This window comes from Phoenix dactylifera, chromosome 3, assembly GCF_051530095.1.
Source record: "Phoenix dactylifera cultivar Ajwa chromosome 3, Ajwa_hap1_PhDact_Kaust_v1.1, whole genome shotgun sequence".
Classification (NCBI taxonomy): domain Eukaryota; kingdom Viridiplantae; phylum Streptophyta; class Magnoliopsida; order Arecales; family Arecaceae; genus Phoenix; species Phoenix dactylifera.
In genome coordinates this window covers 1636588-1659237 of record NC_143192.1, presented here as the reverse complement: position 1 = coordinate 1659237, position 22650 = coordinate 1636588, and the positions used below count along the sequence as shown (strand labels likewise).

The window sequence follows — 22650 nt, the reverse complement described above, 5'->3', positions numbered from 1 at the left end:
TAATAAATCTATCAAAACATGAGAAACAGATAATAAATTTATTCTTCTAACTTTCTATTTCTATAATTTTCCTTTTCTATAAGTTTCCTTCTATAATTTATCTTTCGAGATATGGTTCTTGATTAAAGGTAATTAATAAGTGCAATCTTATATCATCTTTGGGTTGAGTATTGTATCCTGTGGATAGAGTTTCCAAGAGTCCTTTTATACCTAAAAGTGGGGAAATGACTGTCTTTAGGAAAGCTTCCTGGATTATACCTTACCTAACTGAATTTTCTTTCTTTATTTTTTCTATACTGTTTTTGTATTTCTTTTTGTTTTTTTGAAATAGCACGAAGTAAGACTTTTGGAAAGATGATTGGTTGGGGGATCATTGGGTGAGGGTCTTGATTCCCTGGCTCTTCCAATTGGCTAAATTAGAATAGCACGAAATAGGATTATGCTTCAATGGAGGCTGGCTTAATGAAATTGGGCTAAAATTTAGATATTTGCTCATGGAAGAGGAGCAGGAGGGAACGAAATTGTCTTATGGGCTCGTTTAGTTCGCGGAAAAAAAAGAGGAAAAAGTATGGTCAACGAAAAAGTAATAAGATGCCTCTTGTTTGGTTGGAGTTTTCGAAGGAGAGAGATGAAAAAGTTGTATTCTCATAAGAATATGATTCCCACGTTTCATGAGAAAGTCTTTCCCATGAGCCGAAAATCACTTCTTTTTTATTTTTTCCAAAAAAGCCCTTCAGCATTAAAGAAGCATTAAAGACCTAATTTTTATTAAGAGTATAATAGGAATTACACATAACTTTCTCAGAAAAGTGGATGATCAACCAAATATAAGCATTCTGAAAATCTATCACTTTCTCATTGTCAACCAAACATGTCAAATGTATTTTTTCAGGCATCCTCTTGCCAGAAATCTGCTTTTCAGAAATCATATTTCTAGGAGTAAAAATGCTTTCCGCGAACCAAACGAGCCCTATATTCTGTCTTGGTCAACCGACTAATAAAGAAGATCGGGTCTTATGGAGGTGAAATAGTTCTCGTTCTCTATAAAAGGCCACTGTAATTTCTTTTAAGGCAGGTGTGCTTTCTCCCTTTAGATAGATGTTTGGAAGAGAAGTTGACTGAGAAACATCTAGGAGAATATTTATGAGTCCTTTCTTCCTTGTTTTCCCCTATCTCTCCCCCACCTTTCTCTCTCTTTGCGAAAAGCCATATGCATTACATATGCTAAAACTAGTCTTTATATTAATAATATATAATAGAGAAGGTTTTGATGTCAGTTTTATACTACCGCCCAAAGCTTGAAGTCAGGCCTCAACATAATAAAAAAGCAAAAAAGCCTTCCTCCACATGCCGCCACTATCCTAATTTCTCTACATCCGAGATAGGAGGGAAAAAAGAAAAGAAACATGCAATCCCCCCACTCATCTCTTGTCCATGCTCCATCAATGAAAATTCAAGAAAAAATAAAATTGTACATTTCTAATTATCACAATGGAAACTCTATCAGGTGCATCCTCATCCCCCTCACTTTATGTATGTGAATAATGGATGGAGAACTACTCCTGAGAATTCATTCCCATCTAATGAGAGTAAATTAAAGCTGACTTCATGTGGCTAGCATAAATCTTGAAGCCAAGAAGCACTTCCTCTTCTCTCCCTGACTCTCTTTGGGTTCCTCCTCTACCAACTGCCCCCAACCCCGCAAAAAAAAATAAAAAATAAAAAATTCATACACACCCTTGCAAATACGGCTCTTTGAATATTTATTCTTATTTCCATTTTCATATATAACCCTTAGATTATTTTGTTTTTGTAACGATACCTTCTTGTTATATTTTTTTATTGATGGTACCAATAAATAATTATTTTCAGTATAAAATGGATTTAATTGCCCTTTTTGTATTAAGATTCTTGAAAAACTGATGCAAAAAATAAGAGCTCTTTACAACATAATTGAATATCAATTTTTTTTTACAGATATTGATGTAAAAAGATAATATTGGCATTTTATACTTAAAATGAAAATTTTTATATCAACGCCGTTGATTAAAAAAAATCACAGAATAGATGTTATTGTAAAGACAGAATAATTTTACAAGTATGTATGTAAATAGTGTTTTTCAAAAGGTAAATATACTACATATTTACAAGAATATATATGCAAAAGACCCAAAAAAAAGAAAAATAAATGCTTAATTTGGTCTCCTTAAGAATCAGATCAGATTATTTAGGCCTGGGCTGGGTTGAATCTGGCCGACTTGGCAGATGCACAAGCCTAGCAATCACCAAGTTTATGACAAGGTTATCACACAGATCCCACATAGGGGAGTGGACCAACATGGCAAACCAACATGAGTATTTCCAGCAGTTAACATCAGACCAAATAAAGCATAAATGAAAACATATAACTAGCCTCTCGGCATAAGTAATTATAAGAGAATTTAAATATGTTACCTAAAGCAACTCCCAGAGTGGCACCATATTCGTGCAGCCACTTCCCTGCTTTCTACCGTCACCACGTTGGCCATGCGGGCAGGCGCAAGAAACACTTCCTGGCTCGTTGATGCAGTGTCCCACACAAGGATTGAGCTCTGGATCCTCGCACTCATTAATATCTTGCAAAAGTAAAAACGTGTTGAAGTCCACAGGAAATGGGTTAGCAAGCACATATTAAGGTAGAGTAAGAGTAAAGGTAAATTATTAAGATGTCGCAAACTAGGTTATAACGTTGTTGTTTTCATTATCTATTTGGAAATAGATTCCAAGTTCAAAACGTGGCATGTATTTATCCCAGACGTATGACTTGGATAGTTCTCAAAAAAATAATAAAAAAAGTAAAAGAACGGAGAAAAAAGAGCTTGTAGGGTCTGCCAAACACCATAAATACCGTAGAATGCTTTCTAAGGAAGTAAACAAGAAAATTTGGGGTTGCCCTTGGTGAAGAATAGAGTTGGGAGTACTATGAAAAAACTAGTATATTTTTGTATATATCCATATGTATGTATGTATATATATAATGTTTCATGGAAATGTAAACTGATGCATACCTTCGCATCCTATGTAAGGATTTCCATAGTATCCTTGGCTGCAATTGCAGCGATATCCGACCTCATTAGTTAAATCGTGACAGTAGCTGTTCTCCTTGCAAGCATAGGTTTCCTTCTTCTTTCTCGCTTTTTCGCACGGCTCATTCCCAATAGCCCAATCCAACACCACTTGAAAAGTTTGATTGTGGTATACACCACCCAGAGCTTCTCACTCGAGAATGTGAAGCTATTTTGGTTAACAAGGAAGGCCTGGCTGCCCGCGGTAGAATTGAAGACTGCGTTTATGAGATTACCAGGTTTTCCGAACGTGAGGTTGAAGCTCTTGAGACCTTTAGGGATGGAAGCCTGACAACAGCCCAAGCCAGAGCAACGTCCGCTCATGACAACACTGTGAACGGAGTCGCAGAAGGCAACACAACCGCTTGTCAAGTTACTACGGCTTCCTTTAATAATTGCCAGATCGTCGCAACCGACCATCGTCAGCATATTCTGTGTGTCCGATATCGTATAGGGGGTTCCCTCCAGGTTGATCCAGCCGGATCCTCGAATGAAGTTTCCTTCGCAGCCCCGAGCAATAGCACTAGCGTAGATGATCAGATTGCCTTGCAGCAACGAGATGGTTTCAATCTCGTAAGTATGCTTGCCTAGATGCAGAATTGGAGAATTGCCATTGCAGCTTATTTCGAAGCCTTTCAAAGCTTTACCGGATATGCCGAAGGGGTAGGGAACGCTCGTACAGGTCAGCGGAGATGATGAGTTCTCGGCCCCCGACGTGTATGTACCGAGCGATGCTGCCACCAGTAATAGAAGCAGCTCAAGAATCAGCAATAGCTCGGAAATCATGTCTCTGGCCTCTCTGGCTGCTCCCTTCCCCAGCAAGATTAGTGTCTGTTTAGCCCCACTTAAATTGCAGCAAGGCTAGCTCTAACAAGGCTCTTCTTGTGAGAAGGCAAGAGAGAGAATCAAGGAGCACTTAGTACTCTAAAAATGGAGGAGAGAAGTCATCGTAGTCAACGGGCAAATCAACGGGCAAGAAAAATTGTGGAAAAGGGCGCAGTGTGTGAAATCATCTCTCTGGCCCCTTTGGCTTCTCCCCTCCAATCAAACTCGACGGCGACCATGTTGACTTTCCATATTTCTGCAATGTGCCAACAACCTGGAAAAATTGGACAGCTGCTCTAATGAAAACAACAACTGAAAAAAAAAAAAAAAAAAAGCCCTTGTTATCATGCCCCATTCCAATGGTATCAACCGGACAGGAGCAAACAGCTGCAAATCATATAGGGTTTAGCCCTATAAGCACGTTCTCTACGTGCGATGGCCCGGTCAAAGCCCAGTCTGCTTGACCGGCCTGACCCGAGCTTGGCCCAGATAAAGCCCACATCCACGAAAAAAAAAATGGAGGAAGAAGAAGAGAGAAAAGAGGATCACAACCCCCAAACGTTCCGAGGGCCTTGCAGCGAACTGCCCAACGGCCAGCCGTTACGGCCGGTGAGGTGTTACGGCCGTTCGGCCTGCCGGTAAGTCCGACTCGATCGAGCTCCCACAGCCTCTTCCTCCTTCTTTCTTCACTTGTGCCGCCGGAAATCGGGGCCGTCGGACGCGATCGGAACAAGGTAAGGCCTCCCGTGCCCTTCCCATCTCCTCCCCTGCCTCCCCCTCCTTCCTATCAACCGGCAAAGGGCCACCGGGATAAGAGAAAAGAAGAAGAAGAAGAAGAAAGAATACCACTTACCGTGGTCAATCCACTGTGCCGCAGGCCTCGGCCGCAGTCTCCGCCGGCCCTCGGCCGCGCCGCCACTGAGACGGAGGCCTCTTCCCTCTCCTGTTCCTCGGTGAGGCAGGCTCTGGCCTTCCCTTGGTTGTCACTCCACCTTGCTGAGGTCCTCGGCCGCAGCCGCCGCCGCCGCCGGTCCTCGGTCGGGGCCGCTGCCGGGCCGGAGGCTCTTCCTCCCCCTCCCCTGCTTCTCGGTGGGGTAGGTTTAGAAAATGGAGAGAGAGAGAGAAAAAAAAAGGGGAAAAGGGCGATGAAAAAAAACAGAGAAGAAAAGAAGAAAAAGAAAAAAAGAAAAAAGAAAAAATAATAAATAAATAAATAAAATTAAGAGAGAGGTTTCGTTCTAGGTGCAACTATTCTTTTTTACTAGATTTTTAGGTCCAGATCCGACTTAGTTGTGAACTGAAGCCTACCCAAGTCTATTTCGGATGGCTTAGAGATTTTAATTAGGATTTAAATGGTGAATAATATGTAATTTATTTTAAAACAATTTTGATAGTGTTGCTGGTGGTCCAAATCGAGAACGATTGGCACAGCGGTGTGAACGGGGTTCCCTTTGAGTTGCTTTGGTTGCGCTCCGCCCTCCGCCGTGAAACCTGCAAGCAAGCCTCGCACCACCACCGGGGTAGTGGGGGCCCTCCGACGATCAAGTCAGAGGAGATCGAAGGAGAAGGAGAAGGAGAAGGTAGCAGGTGAGATGATACTCTGGAAGATATATCTTTTTCCCCCTTCCCCCCCAGCCTCATATATATCAGGCTGGGGGGTTTTTCCGGGGATTCGTCATCGTGTGGCACGATGGGGCTGCCACTGACATGGCCGTTACAGGGCGTCGTGGGGCAGCGCTGGGTACAGCCATGGCAGGGCATAGTGGAGCTCCGTTTTGTACGGCTGTTACAGGGGATCGTGGGGCAGCGCCGGATACGGCCGTTGCAGGGAGTAGTGGAGCAGGGGGCCGCGGCGTGCCTCAGAGGAACAGTCTGTTGTTGTCGAGAGATTGCCGACTCGGGGTCGGATTGCTGGATCAAGGGGCAGCCGACTCGGGGTCGGGCTGCGGAGCCGAAGATATCCGACCCGAGGTCGGATTGCTGGATCAAGGGGCAGCCGACTCGGGGTCGGGCTGCGGAGCCGAAGATATCCGACCCGAGGTCGGATTGCTGGATCAAGGGGCAGCCGTAGTCTTCCTGGGCGCGCGTGCCGGTCACGTGGGGCATGGTGGCTAAGTTTCCCCGTAACAGATAGGTACAACGAAGTTGCTCAACTAAATCTAGGGATCTTTGGGAGAACATAAGTGAGTAATTTTTATACTCCTTATTGCTTTTTAAATGATCATATCTTTCGTGCATAAAAATTTGCTTGTGGAAATATCATGCTTTTCTTAAAATTATAGATCAACATATGTGTTATGAAAATCATGCTTTATTATGAAAAATAGTTTTATGTATGTTTTGCTAAAAATAGCTATATTATGAATTTGATCTTATTATTTAGTAATTTTCATCTATTTATGTGTATGTTTTAACAAAAAGATATATATAAGCTCTCAAAAAGGCTCCCTGATAGCTATGTATGGCTCCTAAAAGTGGGGTAGATCGTCGTTTAGTTTTATACGACCCTGCCAGCGGGTAATAGTAGTTAGCATACGATCCTGCCAGCGGATAATAATAGTTGGCATACCTGTCAGTGGGTAATAGTAGTCAGCATACAATCCTACCAACGGGTAATAGTAGTTGATGTTTGTCGATTACGACCTTGTCACGGGTATAATAGTGATCTCAGTATTTAGTCTGAGAGAAGTAATTTGATTAATGATAAATGATTCATAATTTTATGTCATACACCAGGAACTATGTTTTATGACTGATTTATGCATGCATGATTGGCTTTATGACTTATTTTAATATATTATACTATGAAATGCTTTGTTTTGTAATATTTGTTATTTTTTTAAATGATGCATTGACATGAAAAAACTTATGTTTGATCCTTACTGAGCTGTGACGCTCATATACCTTTGTTTTTATCTTTCTCTTTTCAAACGAATAGGATCAGTAGGGACGGAAGATGGTTCAGGCATGGAGTTCGCACTAGCAAACTTGGCAATTTGTAAAAATGTTTTAGTAGTGCATAGCTAATGATGAGTGAAGTTGAAGCCAATGCCTCGGAGGAGAATTGATCGTTCGACCGCTCTCCTCAAGCTCAACAGTCGTCTCCGGTAGTTGAGCTCGAGGTCCAATTGGGCCCGGACTATGAGGTATTTGTCCTCATATAAGAGGAAATGGATCTAGTCTGAGCCTAGCACTTCATTCCTTCCAAGTTCGTCTTTGAGCTCACTAGTCCTAGTGACCGGGTCACCAAACCTCCTCCCTCTCGACTCGGCCCGTACAATGAGACTCTTAGAGCCGAGCTGAAACTCCCCCTTTATCATTTCTTTGTCTAGCTGATGAGGGTCTATTGCCTTGTTCCAACCTAACTAGTCCCAAACTTCTGGCAGATCCTCATCAGCTTTCTTTCTCTTTGCCTTCTCTAGAACATCCTAGCCTCAGTTTCGCTTTTCTAGGGGCTTCACTCTCAAGAGGCATCCTCGAAACAACAACTTGTGGTACTTTTCTCCTCGAAAAGGCCACCAGTTGATTCAGGGTATTCCCTCTTTCATCCATGGATGGAAGGACACGTTTTTCTTTGTCTCCTCCGAGCAGCCATGATGGTTTGAAACTATATGGAGGATACCTCGAAAAAATATTAATCAGCCCCCGAGGTTGTCTGGAGATGATCAAAGGGCCTTGGACAGACTCCTCAAGTCTCGATCTGAGATTCCTGCCCTACAGGATTAGTCTGAGCCCGACTGATCCCCCGAGGTTTTTGTTGTTTGCTACTCTCTATTTTTTATGTTTCTGAGCGATTCTGGGATGTTCGCTAGTGTCACTACATCTGCGAGTGTTCACTTGGAGTGACCCGGTTGTTGTATCCTGGAGGCCGCCATTACCTGCTACACCGAGATTTATTCTTCGAGGGGTGCGATCTATTCTTAAGGATAGTGACAACACGCTTCAATCGATAAGTTTCTTACCATTTGTTCCTTTTCCTAACAAACTTTATGGGAATATTTCATAAATATCGAAAAGACATAGATTAATGCACAAATACAGATTATTTAAAAAGCCTAATATGCAAGAAAAACCCATAATTATATTGTTATTTGCGGTTTCACGCATTGAAACTTTTTTTTGAGCATTATTTCTTGCTTCTCACTTATGTATTGTTTTCTCATATATTTAGTATTAAACTTTCTCTTAATTTGAAAAATAATAGAAATCTTTGCTTGAACTCCAAAAGTTCATGGGTGGGAGAAGGGGCTTGGGGGTGGGGGAAGGGGAAGATGGGATTGCTCTTCCGTGACTCTACTCTTGCTTGCATATCAAGGCCCAGTAAAGATGAGATTTGATATAATCTCGAAAATTTGTCCAAACCCACAAAATATCCGTCTAGGACGGTCCAGGACAAGCCCAAATTGCTTAGGCCTCTCTCTCTCTCTCTCTCCTCCTCCTCCCTCCCTCCCTCCCTTTTTATTTTTTGCTAGAGCGAATAAATTCATACCTGACGAGTATAAATAGACCTAAAAAAGTCAAAAAACAAAATACTACAAAGTGCCTAGGGCACCTCCTTATCTCTAGCCTATAAGGTACTTCCAGAGTGACTGACCACATAAGTAGCCACCCAATTCATAGTCCCACTAGCTTTTTGGAAAACATGCTTAGTCTGAAAAATCCCTTCTCCCTCATTATAGCCTAAATGTCGTGGAGCAGTAAATAGTTACTGCCGTCACCCCTCTGCATCCCTTTTGGATGGGAAAGAAATAAGAAGAGATGCTTGGCGTTCATGCATCAAAGCTACTCCTTGTTATCTTTGTCGATGTGAATTTGCGGATCTTTTTATGAGCGACCGGGTGTATCCCTTTTTCCGGATGCATGGAAAGAACTGCCGAGGCATCCTTCCTTGGGGATGGGGAGCGTTTAAGCACGTGTCGGTGATTGGAAGGCGACTTTACTTGAAAATAGCTACACCGACATGGACGGTCGTCAGGGCCTTTACACCATTCATTGGATTTGGATCCCTCTTGCTCAAACAGGAAGGGATCAACTCCCATACATGCTACTCTACTCGAATAATATCTTGTGGCATTTGTGATGATTTGATGGAAATCGCGTGGCTTTTTTTTTTTTTTGGTAAATGAATAGCTGGAAAGGGTTGGGGCAGAATCCTATCCATGTAGCAGCCTCTACTAGGCCCTACTAGAGTATATTTTAGTGCCGGTTGCAAGTTTCCGCGTGCCCTCTACAATCTGTGGAAAATCCCACTGAATCATCCACGTGTGAGTACGTCACTCCAGCGTCATCTCAATACTGATGGAAGAAAAGTATATCCACAGAGAGCCATCCAGGCATGGGGCATGTGGTCCCTAATTTAATCGATGCTCGCGTGTTTCGAACCCAGACAACTTGGATGGAGTCCAAGTGTCCAACCTCCTTACTATTAGATTTTGGCAGCATCAGGCTACCACGTTAGGATGCTCCTCAAAAAAAAATGATGTTCCCATAACACCCCTATCGTTCTTCTTTTTCCCAAAATAGCCCTCGTTTATATTTCGAAAGTTGCAGAGCAGGGCCCGAATTTAAGCGAGGCCCCGCCAAGGTGAGAGGTTAGGGTTAGCATTTATGATTTTTACCGAGGTAACCTCCTTTTGACGATTAGAGTTTCTTGGGAAATTTGCTAACTTCTTTTTTGTATATAGTTTTTGATATGGAATTTCTCTTAGTTTATTTGTTGTTTTTCCCCTTAAATTCTTAGTTTGTTACAACGAGATTTATTGCGGTTGGTTTATCTTCAATTCTATTAAGATTTTGATTCGTATGTCGATTTTGCCGAGGATTTGAGCGTCAGATTAGTCATAGTTCGACCCATTTCCCTCAGCTTCGTCAGGTACTGCTTCTTGATTTGGTTTAGGGATAGTGCTTAATTTGATATTTCTAGGATGGTTCTCTTTTGGGATTCTTGAGGAGGGGAAGAAGAAGCTAGCCATGAGGGTCCATCCGGCATCGTGGAGGTGGAACCTCCATGAGGGCTACGATGCCAGCCCGAGACTCTTTTCCGTCGTCGCTGCCGACGATTGGTAGAAGCTCCACTAGCTATTCAGGAGGGTCCTGGAGCTCCACTTAGGCTCCGACGCTAACGTCTTCGTAGAGGAGGGCCTTAAGGGCTTCTGCTTCATCGCGGCCATCGATGACCGCTGGGATGACGTCTGGGCCCCCGCCATTGAGATCTACCCTAGAGTGATGAAGGTGGTGGTCGGTATGGTAGGGGCGATGGTGAGGAGGGGTTTGATCTTGACCGATGGAGATCCCTACTGCCGCAATCCACCCGATCGTTGTCTAAATCCTTAAGGCTGAGGAGGGCATTGGAGTGAATGAGCTGACAATCAGGGAATGCTGAGAGAAGGGAATGTTTGAAGGTTTTCGGGGCCGATGTTGTCTAGTGATTGTGCATCAATATTATTATATATGTCTCTATCTCTTCCTTAGGCAGTTTTTTTTTTTTTTTTTTTTTTGGGGGGGGGGGGGGGGGGGGGGGTTTGGAGGCGGTGTTTTTTTGCATAGTCTTGCATCAAAATATGGAAAGATATTCGATGCCTTAAACTTTAGATCAATATCCTTGGATTTCTGTATTATATATTTGCTCATATGTTGTTTGTCGTAGGGATTGGATTGGGTTTGCTTGAATTAACATCATTTACTATTCAACAAGCTTCTCGATGTTGAATGGAAGTTTCTTTTAATTATCCTAATTTTGAAATAGATTTATCAATTGAGCTTTTTGAGTCATTATTTAAATTAAATTCATTTTTGTGTTATATTATTGTGTTTGTTTGAATTTTTGTTCATTCCTTGTATAAATGGTCTATGTTCTCAATTTTTTATGTATCACAGAGTTGTTATATTTCAGATGATAAGTACTTGCATATTAGCTGTAGGATTGATATCCTGACTAATTCATGGCTCAAAGACAATGTGCAAGAATTAGGTTTGACAATTTAGAACATGCTATTTCCATGTTTTTTTATTCTTGGGTTTATCCTGTATTGCTTCTTCCATTCTAGAATGTTTTATCTGCTCTTGTAGTCTCAGTTTGAATAATAATAATAATAACAGTAACCATATATGTTGAGGTGGGTTAATACTTTTTTGTTAGGGCATGTTTGAACTAGAAGGATGGCTTTGAGCACTGTAACTGTCTTTTGCACTGTTAACTTCCTCCAATACCTCTGAACGTGACTTTTATTAGAACAATGGGACTGATAGTTTTTTTCTGTTAATATTAACAAGATAACCATGGAACCAGTTAAACCTTGCCTTTCTTATTTTACCCCTACTGAAATGTGTTGATAGGAATAAAAGAGAGAAGGTCGTGTAAAAAACTTTTGGTATGGAACCAATGTTCTTTATGTGTTATAACTAAAATAAACTTTGAATTACTATATTTTAAGTAGGAGTAGTGGGTTAATTGTTGCTGATGTATCTTCAGGCCATGTAATATGGATAGTTGATTGAGGACCCTTGGTTATTTTTTTTCTTGTTAATTGTTAATACTATTCTTTTTCCTTGTTATAATTTGTGAGAGGCTAAGGACCGTTGGTTATTTCACCTGGGCCTTATAAGACCCATATGCCAGCTGTATTCAATTTCCACCTAGCACATGCAATCCACACTTAACAATTGCACCACTTAGGAACCCTAAACCTGATGGGTTGAGAGTTTAGGGATTAGTTTCAGGGTTCAAGATAATCACCCCATAGTTCTTTAATGCAGCTACTGATTCCAAATAACACAGTAAAAATTGGATGGAATGTAGGCAGTTGCCTGAGATCTGTTAGTAAATTCTATATGAATGTTCGCATATGCGCTGGAGCTGCATCTCTCTTTGCCTCTCTGTTTCTCAAAAAGACGAAAAGAGAAAGAATGTATAAAAAGAATCAAGTTGTTTTGTCCTTATGATGTGCATTTTTTGTTGCATTAGAATATGGATTCTTTTGCATGTATTTCACCTGTTGTTTTGTTCTGCTTTTGTTGAATGAGAAGAATCAAATTGAATGCTTGTTTTTCCTTCATTATATAATTTGCAATTGCTTTTCATATTAACAAATAATCTGGTTTTGGTGGCTTTCAAGAACTTGATTCTTCTTCAAGTTTTTTTGACAGATGCAAGCAATTGAACTGACTATGCGCGATATATATAGATTTTTTTTTCTTTTTTAATGTTTACTATGCATTTGATTTCACTGCAGCTGATATTTGAACATGGGTTCATTGAGAGGGGGATTGCTCAAGTGTATCAAAGAAGTGTCAAAGCACCCCAGGTTTCCAATTGGTAATTCTATCTTAACTTTAGGCAGTCTGCCTCAGACATTTGTAAAGTCTGGTATAAGTTTGTGATAGTAATTCTACATATGATTTGCTCTGCAAACACATGTTATAACCTCTAGTTGGGCATCCATTTAAAATGTAGAGTAAAATGTAAGAAATTTTTTGGAAAGCATGAGTCCCTGATTTTCTGCGTACTTGCAGGCATATGTAGAGGGTCACAGTCATGGCACTCCACCATGTCCTTTGACGAATATGAAGGGAAAAATGATATAGAAGATGATAGTTTTATTGATGACAACAGAGAGTTGGAACCCCAAGGTGTAGACCCCAAGAAGGGCTGGGGTTTCAGAGGTGTGCATAAGGTACTATTGCTAATTCAGAACTCTGATGAACTTAAGTCTTGCATGCAGTATTCTTTCTTTCTCCTTCTTTTCCCATCTGTATTAAGAAGCATATTCTAACCTGTCTTTTCTCTTCCAAATAGGCAATCATTTGTGGAAAAATTGGGCAGACACCTGTGCAGAAAATTTTGAGGAATGGGCGGACTGTAACGATATTTACTGTTGGAACAGGAGGTATGTATGATCAAAGAATTATTGGAGCTGAACAATTGCCAAGACCAGCTCAATGGCATCGAATCGTGGTTCATAATGAACAACTTGGTGCATATTCTGTTCAACAGTTGGTGAAGGAGTATGCTTTTATTTGCTCTAAGCAATTGACTTCTTCAATAACACATTTCTGGCATTAGTTTATTTGAATAAAAATAGTTTTGATCTGTGCTTTCTTTTTTTAAGTATTGGCTTTAACGAAAACCCTTTACAATTTTGGTGCCGCCATTCAGCTCTGCTGTTTTCATTGAGGGGGATATTGAAACTAGAGTCTACAATGACAGCATCAATGGTCAAGTTAAGAATGTACCTGAGATCTGTGTGCGTCGTGATGGTATGTTAAGCATGTTATACACCATTCACTAATTATGTTGTTTGTTATGAGTAACTATGTTAATTTCTTTTTTCACTTTGAAATTTTTGTTGTTGTTGTTGTTAGATGTTAAAGATGATGATGTCACTATAGGATGGTCTAGAAGAGTGCTTCATAGAGCTAGAGCAAGTTCATCTAACCTGATAATTAGATGAACTTCAACTTGTTTTAAACTTTCATCACAGACATAATGCAGTATCTTTTATTTAAACATGTAAGGATGAGAAGAAAAAAACTTTTCAGATTGTGCAAATGACAGTCTGATGATAAGTGAAGTATATGATGAGAAAAACTTGCCAACTACTTTAACTAAGAAGAATGGTTCATTTAGTGAAAAATAGGAAAGTGTGATATTCTTAGTTTCCAGTGGAACTCATTTATGATGGAAATTTCAACAGGAGAATGAATAAATAACATGGATTATCTGCTCCACCAATCTTTCGCCGTTGCGGTCTTTGGTTAGATTTGCAGTCTCAGCCTCTTTTTCACTGGGTGTGCGAAGCATATTTTAATTCAAAGAATATCATTAATCTACATACTATAATTGGAATTCTATCAACTTCAAACTGATATGGTGGCTCTCCTTTTCTTGATTGTGCGTGTCCATTTCTTTTGGCTTTCATTCTTTTGAATGCATGTGCTTTGACTAGACTGCTGGTTTGGATCATATTTTCACTTTAGATAAATTAGTAGCAATAAAGTAGTTGCTGAGAGAAGTTCATTAGGTGAAGTTCATTCCTAGAATCAGATGTAGTTGGTAGGCTAATTGATTGAGCTTTCCAAGAGCAAGAGGATCGAATGACCATTTTTCATTTGTGGAGAAGGAATGCAATATCACAATATGAAGCTGCAAATGTAAGTACTGGAAAGGAAGAAAATTATGAAAGGCAATCATGTAAGTTACTCTGAAGATTCAGCTGAAAAATATCAGACATGTTCCTTTGGTAATAGATTAGAGTTTCATCCTGAGATTCAGTTAGCTAAGATTCAAGTTTTTGCTCATAAATGATTAATTTATCAATAAAGCGAGCACATGGAGAATCTTGGGCAGCAAGGTATTTGCTTAGAATATTAAAGAAACAGTGGGATACTGATTTGGATATTTCATACGATAAGCAGATGTTATTGAACATTGCAACCATGGACTTTGATTATAGAAGACAGCTGGATGTGTATTTTGACTAACCAACATATAGCAGGTCTCCACATAATGAAGATGCAATTCCCTTAAATCAAGATTTTACATGTAGGATTAGGGAATGGCAGGTAGCTGTCTAAATGATCTAAGCATGAATGAGTTGCCTGCAGCTCTTGCTGAGCTCGAGCTTGAGTCAAGCTGGAAAGGATCTGATCAAGCTCCACTCATTTAATTCTGATTCAGCTTGAGCTTTGTAACTTAGCTGGGAACCACATCTCTTCTGGTTGGAGAAGTGATGAAATGACCCTAGCTTACAAGGTGCACTCACTGCAGGAGGGATGAAGGGGAGAGAAACATGCTAGTTTGAATTTGAAACACTGCTATCCTCCATCACAGATCATGAGCATTCGGTTGTCACTGACCGTAAATTGTGAGGCATTGGTGAGAGATCTAGAGATTGAAGACCTGAGTTTTACGGTGATTGCTGTCATCAATCTCAGCACCAATGCTGTTGTCAGTGAAGGAAGAGGAAGGTGTGGAAAGGAACTAGGAGACCTAATATTAAGGGCTTGGGAGATTGAGGTCGTAGAGTTGGGTTTTGCTTTAGGGTGTGACATTCATATATTAGAAGAGGAGGGTGAGAGGTGCAATGGTTGGACCTTGGAGGATGAGAAGATAAGAGATTATCTGTGAGGAAGGTTGTGGACTGGTTGTGCCAGCTCCATCAAAAGAAGGGTTGACCTTGGTGGTTTATCACAAAGTCCTAAATGATTAAAGCCATAGGGTTGAGAGTATAATGGTTGGTCCTGGTAACTGAGCAATGTATTCATTAGATTGAGATCTCAAGGTTGATATTTATTGTAATTTATAAAAAAAATATGCCAATCATTTTAAAAATGTCTGAGTATTTATTGTCTAGACATATTGAAGTGATACATATCATATGTTCTTTTTTTTAAAAAAAAATTGAGCTATATTGATCTGATCATGAGTGAGCTGGGCCTAGCTATGTCAGTTTGTTTATATTTTGAGCTAAAAATCTTGGCTCGTGTTCACCTTTTTAATAGTAGGGTGAGCCAAAATAAAGCTGTATACAAGCTGCTCATAAAACAGTTCGTTCATTTGTGATAATTTTAGGTTTGATGGAAGAGCTAGTAAAATAATGAATTAGGGGGAACAGAGATTCTTTGGATGTGTTTGATTGGAGCACATGACAGCTTCTATAGTACAAAAGAAAAAACCATGCATTGCAAAAAGAAAAAAATGTGTTGGTAACTGATAGAAATGCATCTTAGATAACCAGAAGTCAAAAATGTCTCCAAAGAAACTAGGTGTTGGCTTGTGTTCATTAAGGCGCTTATTTTATTTCATAAGAATAATTGGTCTACATCACTTAACAGCAAATAAAACTGGAAATCATGTATTATGTAAATTCAAGTGCATCTCAATTCATCAAGGACCCAATTTAAGCTAAAAGCGAGAACATGTTATTTGGGTTTGAGTCCTTAATACCTATGGTAATCAAACTGAATCTAATTCCAGGAAAAGTGGATCCAACCATATTGATACCAAATAGACTTCAAAAGTGCTTTTGTTTTATGCATTTGCTGAAAACCAAGCAAGTGATGGAGTGCTTTTGTTCAAAATGCTTTAGTTGAAGTATCCACAAGAAGCTTTTTTCAGAAGACATGCCAAACATGTCTTTAAAGTTTGCAGATTTCTGCTTATAGGTATAGATCAATCATTATGGTATTGTCGAATTTATACATGCAAATGCTTGGACCACAACTATTATGTTTCTTGGAGCTAAATTTTATAATTTCAGCTTTTTTACAAATATTGCAAGCTATTACTGTTTGACAAACTTATAGATAATGAACTGTTTCTTTGTACTACAACATATTAGAAAATAGTTGGGCAATCTAGTAATAACTATAAAATGATGTAAATTTTGATAGTCATTACTTCCGTTCTGAAACACTGGCAATGCTAAGCCCAGATGAAAGGGTTGGATGTTTGATGTTAAGTTAACAGCCACTCATAAAAAGCATGCCAGGCTATGAAATGGATCCAAACTCTTTGTATTTGTGGATGTTAGGGTGTAGAAATAGCCATGTATAGGAGTTCTTAGTGAATGGGAATTCACAATGTTGATCCCAAATATTTTAGTACAAGGCTTGATGTCTATGGTTATGTCTATAGATACCCCATGCTGAAATGAATTGTTTTTGTTGCTTTCTGAGACTTACGCTCCTACGTTTTAGCCAAAACTAACATTCTATTTGGATGGTCAAAATTGTGTGAAAGTTGCTTGTGAGATTTCAATCTTGTTTGAGAATCCAATCATTCCAGCCTGTGATCTGCATTAACCTCAATGAACATACTTATCTCGTATCTGAAAAAGACGAGCATACCGTTCTGAGTCCAACTGAAGTCAAATTAGAACCTCTATTTTTTTTTTTTTGCTCCAACAACTTATGTTGTTGGTAATCTTGCAAAGAGACCATGGACAGAGGAATTAAAGTTCTATAGAGAGCCCTCCATAATATATCATATAGGGAGCTCTTTAAAAGCTGCCATATTTGTTGGGCTGGAGATATCAAAGTAGGCTTGGAAGGGAGGAAATGGGAGCTAACAATGGTCCTGTTAGTTATCTCTTCGCTCCACCGGAGTTAGGCCTCCAACCAAGACCATACCTTTTCCATCTTCCATGTAGCCATGCCCTCGGTTGGATCTGGCCAAACTTCTATCACAATGGCAATCAGTGTCGCCATCCAAGCGAGCAACATGGCTCACACTTTAAGTGACACCCAATCTTTGAATCGTCGCGAGCCACAAGCCACGGCTGCGGTGGTGGCTGTGGCGACACTAGTGGTTGCTTGGAAGTTGACCCGGAGATGGTCTCTAGCGGTTGATGCTTCCTTGGGCGCTTGGCCGGAAGATGATTGAGGAGGTGCAGCGGGACCTCATCCAGGACAAGGTGTCAACCCAATGAACATTGAGAACCCATGGGGAATAAAGAGGGGGTGGAATCATGAGACTGGGATCGGGGTATGAATAGTGGATTAATGCCTCGATTGGTGTGATCAGAAGAGGACAATAGGGTTGGTTTTTGTGGGTTGGATGGTCAGGGATGGGGTCATGCTCGAAGTCTAGGCTGCATCCTCAATGCTATGGCAACTTCGGCTGCTGGAGCGGCAAGGTTTTGGTCGGTAGCCAACATAAGGCACAGGAGATGGGATAGGTAGGGTCTTGGTTGGAGGCTTCACTCAAATGGGACATATAGAGACCTAACAAGATAATCATTAGTTCCCATATCTTCCCTTCTAAATCTGCATTGGGATTTCCAAATGGGATGATGTGGCATGTTTCAGAGGCCCTCTACATGATTCCCTCTATCATTATCATGGTCATTAAGCCTCTTCCCTACTATTTGGTATCCCCTTTATGGTTTCTCATTCTCGAAGAATTCTTATTTAAGGCAACCTTTGATGTTATCCCAACTTTCTGCATATCCTTCCTTGCAGCTTCCATCCATGTTATCTTAGGTCTTCTCCTCCACTGAATTTTTATTCACTGACATATTAGAAAACCCAATTTGGTTTTATCTACCTGAACTCACTTTGAACTTATTTTGAGTGAAGAACTATTTCTGTTTTACTCATTGACTAATTATCCTCACCATCATGAGTAACAACAAAGTGCATTGCAAAGTTTGCAATAAATCCTCCAAAAGTATCATCACTAGTTTTATTTTTCCTGCTTCTATTTTTCTTTGTGAATATTGCAAAAGATATCCCACTTTATTTTCTTTTTATTTTTTAATATTTTACAGAAATGGTGCAGTTTTAAAACTTTTTGGAAGCTTTTGCCTCTTGCCCTGGGAAGAAATACACTCTTGTCATTCCATTTAAAAATATGTGCATCCAGCACTCAACAAACATGCTCATTTAGTACAAAAATGTTTTGTCTCTATTAAAATATATGCATTCACTATGAAACTTTGTGCATTCAACCCCACTTTAGACATACAACTAGTCTGTGTCTGCAAGATCCAAGGCAAAAGTACTCAAAAATTTCAAAATTGGTCCATTCCTGCAAAAAGAAAATCGAGAAAAGACCTGAATATGCAAAAAGGAAAATAAATTATGCTGTTTTTGCGAGGTTGTTCTACATTTTGTTTCTACTTTGAAGGTTCTTCTCCAGTTACAAATTAGTTCTAGACCAAACATATTATCGGTTCTGAAATAAATAGATACATGTCCATTCCTCTAGCCATATTGGATGCTAAAATTGAATTTCTATTTCTTGATTGTTATCCTTCTCGTGCCATTGATAGCATAGATAACAAACATGGGCCCATAGATGACCCATTTCTTTCTTTCTTTCTCCCTTTTTCTTTTTTTTCTTTTTTTTTTTTTTGCCGCCTTGGGGGGGGGGGAGTGGGGATCAAAATCAAATATCAATGAGATGAGTCAGGTTTAGTTCATTGCATTAGTTTTTGTTTGTTATAATTAAATCAAACTATAAGATTTAAATCACAAAATGTAGAGCTTAAAAATGTTGGCTAGATGACTTTCAGGATGAAGCAAAAATGAACATTTGTTAACTAAGCTTTCCTTACTGTCATGTAAAATTTACAACTGCACATCCAACACTACTTGTTATGTGGGATCACTTCTGATGTCTCTGTCCTTCCCTGGACCACATCCAAATGTGCCCAGTAGCTCTCTCCTTAATCATGTATATCTTAGGCACTATTTGCTCTTACATAGTCACACATGCTTTGCAGATTGGTCAAAGAAAATGCAGGGGCTTGTCTATCTTTTGACAGCCAAAGTCTTTCCTCATCTCATCATTCTCGTGCATGTTTCCAATACTTGTGCCATGCCATCATTCTGAAAATGCATCAGATGTTCCCAATAATTAATTGAATTTAAGGTAACTGTGTATGGAAATGTGGTGGCTTCTAGGGTGCTGACTTTTTAATGGTTAAAGTGCTGCTAGCATCTTGCCATCATTTTATGCTCCGTCATGCTTGAAATGCAAGTGTATATAGCTTTTTTGGTCTCTGATGAGAAAGTATGCGTTTCAAGCATCTGACAAGAATGCCAGGATGCTGATTCTTTTTTTCTTTTTCTTTTAAAATGCCAAAAGCTGGTTGAAAATTGTATTATGCTTTGCTTGTGAAGAAAGTTCTACACTACATCTCTTAGCAGAAATCAACAATGGTTGAACTGCAATATTGTATAGCATTTTTCCTGAGAGGAAGGATGAATTTGTTGGAAGTACAGATGAAAAGGTTTGGACCTTGACAATCATATTACAAAAAATGAAATTTGTGTCCCATAATAGAGGCACAGAACAAGACTAATAGTCATCTTGGAAGACATGGGAAAATTCAGTGCTTATGTTTATATGCATAGATAATTTGCTCTTCTATCAGCAGTTAGAATTCATACATAGCTTCTCCTTGGTTTCAAGCTGCCATCATTATGTGAAGTTGATATATCAGGCAGTCTGAGTTCTCCAATTGTGTCATGCTTGCATTCAGGTATATCTGAAGAAAGAGTGATTTGATGTGAAATACCTGCTGTAGGGTCATGGGAGTTATCGAACTAGGTTTGAATTACTGAGATACAATAGCATTTGAAAGTTTGGGCCATAGCATGGCTGGCCAGAACATTTGGTATTTTGATGGTTTTTCACTAAACCTAGCTTACTTAGTGGGCAGTGGATATAAATAGTTGACATAGTTTATCTGAGTTCCTAGAAGTATTTCTTCCCTCTTTTCTATTTTCTGTCAAGGCTAAGGACGTGTGACATAAAGGTTCTCTAAAACAGCTCATCCTTTAGCACCCAGTATTTTCTTCCTGTTAAAAGTTAACCATCTTTTGTTGATTTTTATATTCCGAGAAGACAGAAAGCAAGCATTTTATTTAGTGGTTGTTTTTTAAAATTGTTTGGAAACAATAATTCAGTTACATTCTCTTTGCAGGCAAGGTTCGCTTGGTGAAGTCTGGGGATAGTGCTGCTAACATTTCCTTAGATGAGCTACGTAAGTTTCCTTGCTGTCCTATTATTATTGCTGTTTGGCCAATATTATTTTTTGTTCTTTTCTTTTTATTAATTAAAAGATGTTCATATCTGTTGGAAGAAATCTTTTTGGCAGATTTTTTATGGAAATAAACATTTCATGGGGTATTCTAGAATATTATTTTTCCTGCAATTTTTTTAAAAATATCTTGAGAAATAGGAATAATATGAAGGTAAGTTTCTTTCAATGAATCTATTGAAACAGCATAGACATTATTTTGAATATGTTTTCAAGTCTGATCAAGATATTTTTAAAATGATAATTATTTATTAATTTTGACATATTTAAAGTCTTCAAAACCCCTTAATGCCACTATAATAGTATGAAGGTGAGCTTCTTTCAATGAATCTATAGAAACAGCATGACATTATTTATTTTTTTACTATTTTCAAGTATCGCTCTGATCAAAATATTTTTAAATTATAATTGTTTAATAATTTTGATATATTTAGATACATGAAAATTCCATCACTTCGGTTCTTCATATAACTTCTCTGTTGAGCATATTGAGAGAGAGAGGGAGGCAGAGCAAAATTGGGTGTATATTTGCTTTAATATTCATAAAGAAATCTGGGTGGGTTCCTGCTCTCCCCTTCTTTTAGAAAAAAAGGATTCAACTACTACTACTTCACTACTACCCTTTTCTTTGATAATTATGATAGCATTCAACTTTTGGTGGCAGGAGAAGGATTATTTTGAGAACTCAATGGCACAGTACCTGCCTTGCCTTTGGAGGAAGAACCCGAACAATCTAATGCATCACATGCAGGTTTTTCATGGAGCATCAAATTTTGTGATGTGTTGTTTCCTGTCTTTTGTTTTCTACATCGAGTATGTTGCTGCCTTGGCAATAGTTGCTGTATTCTCACTTCTATGGGCCTTGCAGCAGAAATGATGACTAAGCTGGGTTCTAGCAATCCAAGGCATATATGAATTCTTCGTCAAATTAAACAACAACTATAATGAGTTCATTTATAAGGGGTTGTAAGCCCATTTGCTTTTATTTTTACCAGCTGACTTCCGTATATGCCAATTGGGAGTCCAGGTACTCCAGATGCAGTCCACTGTAGTACCTGTAGTCAATTCTCTAGCTGTGGAAGCGTATGGATTAGAATGACTTTGATAACTAACTATAATGCCAAGCATCCTTGAAAGTGATCCGTGGCATTGGCTAAAACAATTAGAAAGTGGGACTGCCTCATGGTATGCATGCTAGTTCTTTGATTGACAAAATTAGGGATTTGGAAGGTTCTTTTAAGTTTTCTTGTAAGTCTATGCATGCATTTATTTAGCGGCTGTTTGAATATTGTTATAACTTACCTGATGATTATTTTCATATATAGTTGCTGCTGAGAATGGATTAGCAGTTGAAAGCAAGTATGCTTTTCATTATGGAAACTAGAGATCATATGACCTCCATAGAATGGTGATAATCCACCCAGTCAAAAGTTCATGTTATCCGAGAATAGCTTGTGCTTGCACCGGAACCAGCCTTTCGATGCTAATGAGGCTGCAGGTTGGTTAGCATCCCATGGACTGTGTCTGAAATGAGTAGTGGGATATTACTTGAGATCCCAAATGGTCATATATGTGATCTCTCTCTCTTTTTAATTTATTTTTTATTTTTTACAACAGTGGCTCATACACAATGGATGTAAATGCAGCCAACAAGTTATATCTCTTTCGTCAGCACATTACGAAATGCAATTTGAGTAACAATAACTGGAAAAACAAATTATCTTTCTTCAGTCAACGAAATGAAGATTTGCATGCAAAGCAAGTTAGGTCAATATAATCATGTGACATCTAGCTAAGCCAAAGCTTCAAAGCTACGCTATGCTTCTTTTTGGCAATGTAGTGGTTATGAGGCAAGCAGTAGCAATGGTAATTGTGATAGCAGCTACAATAATTGCAGTGGAAGCATTATCAATAATAATAGCAGCAACAGTAGTAATAATCTTCCGCTAAACCAAGAACAACAAATTGCAGCAGCCTGAACGTGAACATGGAATAACATCATCTACTTAGGCAACATCCCAAGATGGTGTACTTATGATAAGGTGATGAAAATCAACTCACATTTCTCTTCGTTTCCACCATCTCTCGTTCCCAATATTGAGGCCTTGCCCTAAGCAATATTGGATATCAATGTATTAGCTAATGGATTCATTTGACAAGGCTTGTGGCAGTTG

The 22650-nt window shown here is 39.2% G+C and overlaps 1 protein-coding gene across 4 annotated transcripts; it reads left to right on the top strand.

Annotated features, from left to right (window-relative positions):
- Positions 1–9419: 9419 nt before the first annotated feature.
- On the top strand, positions 9420–21467 carry MTSSB (mitochondrially targeted single-stranded DNA binding protein). Of its 4 annotated transcripts, none has more exons than XM_008801809.5 (7): positions 9420–9551; positions 12161–12243; positions 12441–12601; positions 12724–12932; positions 13084–13184; positions 20360–20419; positions 21141–21467. In XM_008801809.5, the coding sequence occupies exons 2-7, from the start codon at positions 12174–12176 to the stop codon at positions 21155–21157; spliced, it is 618 nt and encodes a 205-aa protein (XP_008800031.1). In that variant the 5' UTR covers positions 9420–9551; positions 12161–12173; the 3' UTR covers positions 21158–21467. The 4 variants fall into 4 exon arrangements, with proteins under 4 accessions (XP_008800031.1, XP_088573512.1, XP_038979745.1 ...); XM_088717386.1 differs by having other exon boundaries at positions 9494–9513; XM_039123817.2 differs by lacking the exon at positions 9420–9551 and adding an exon at positions 9665–9801.
- The last annotated feature ends 1183 nt before the right edge of the window (positions 21468–22650 follow it).

Excerpts from the sequence above, each read along its gene's own strand:
- MTSSB (XM_008801809.5), top strand. The coding sequence starts at position 12,174 with ATGGGTTCATTGAGAGGGGGATTGCTCAAGTGTATCAAAGAAGTGTCA. Across the intron at positions 12,602-12,723 it reads GTTTCAGAGGTGTGCATAAG|GCAATCATTTGTGGAAAAAT; the intron begins GTACTATTGCTA and ends TCTTCCAAATAG. Across the intron at positions 13,185-20,359 it reads GATCTGTGTGCGTCGTGATG|GCAAGGTTCGCTTGGTGAAG; the intron begins GTATGTTAAGCA and ends TTCTCTTTGCAG.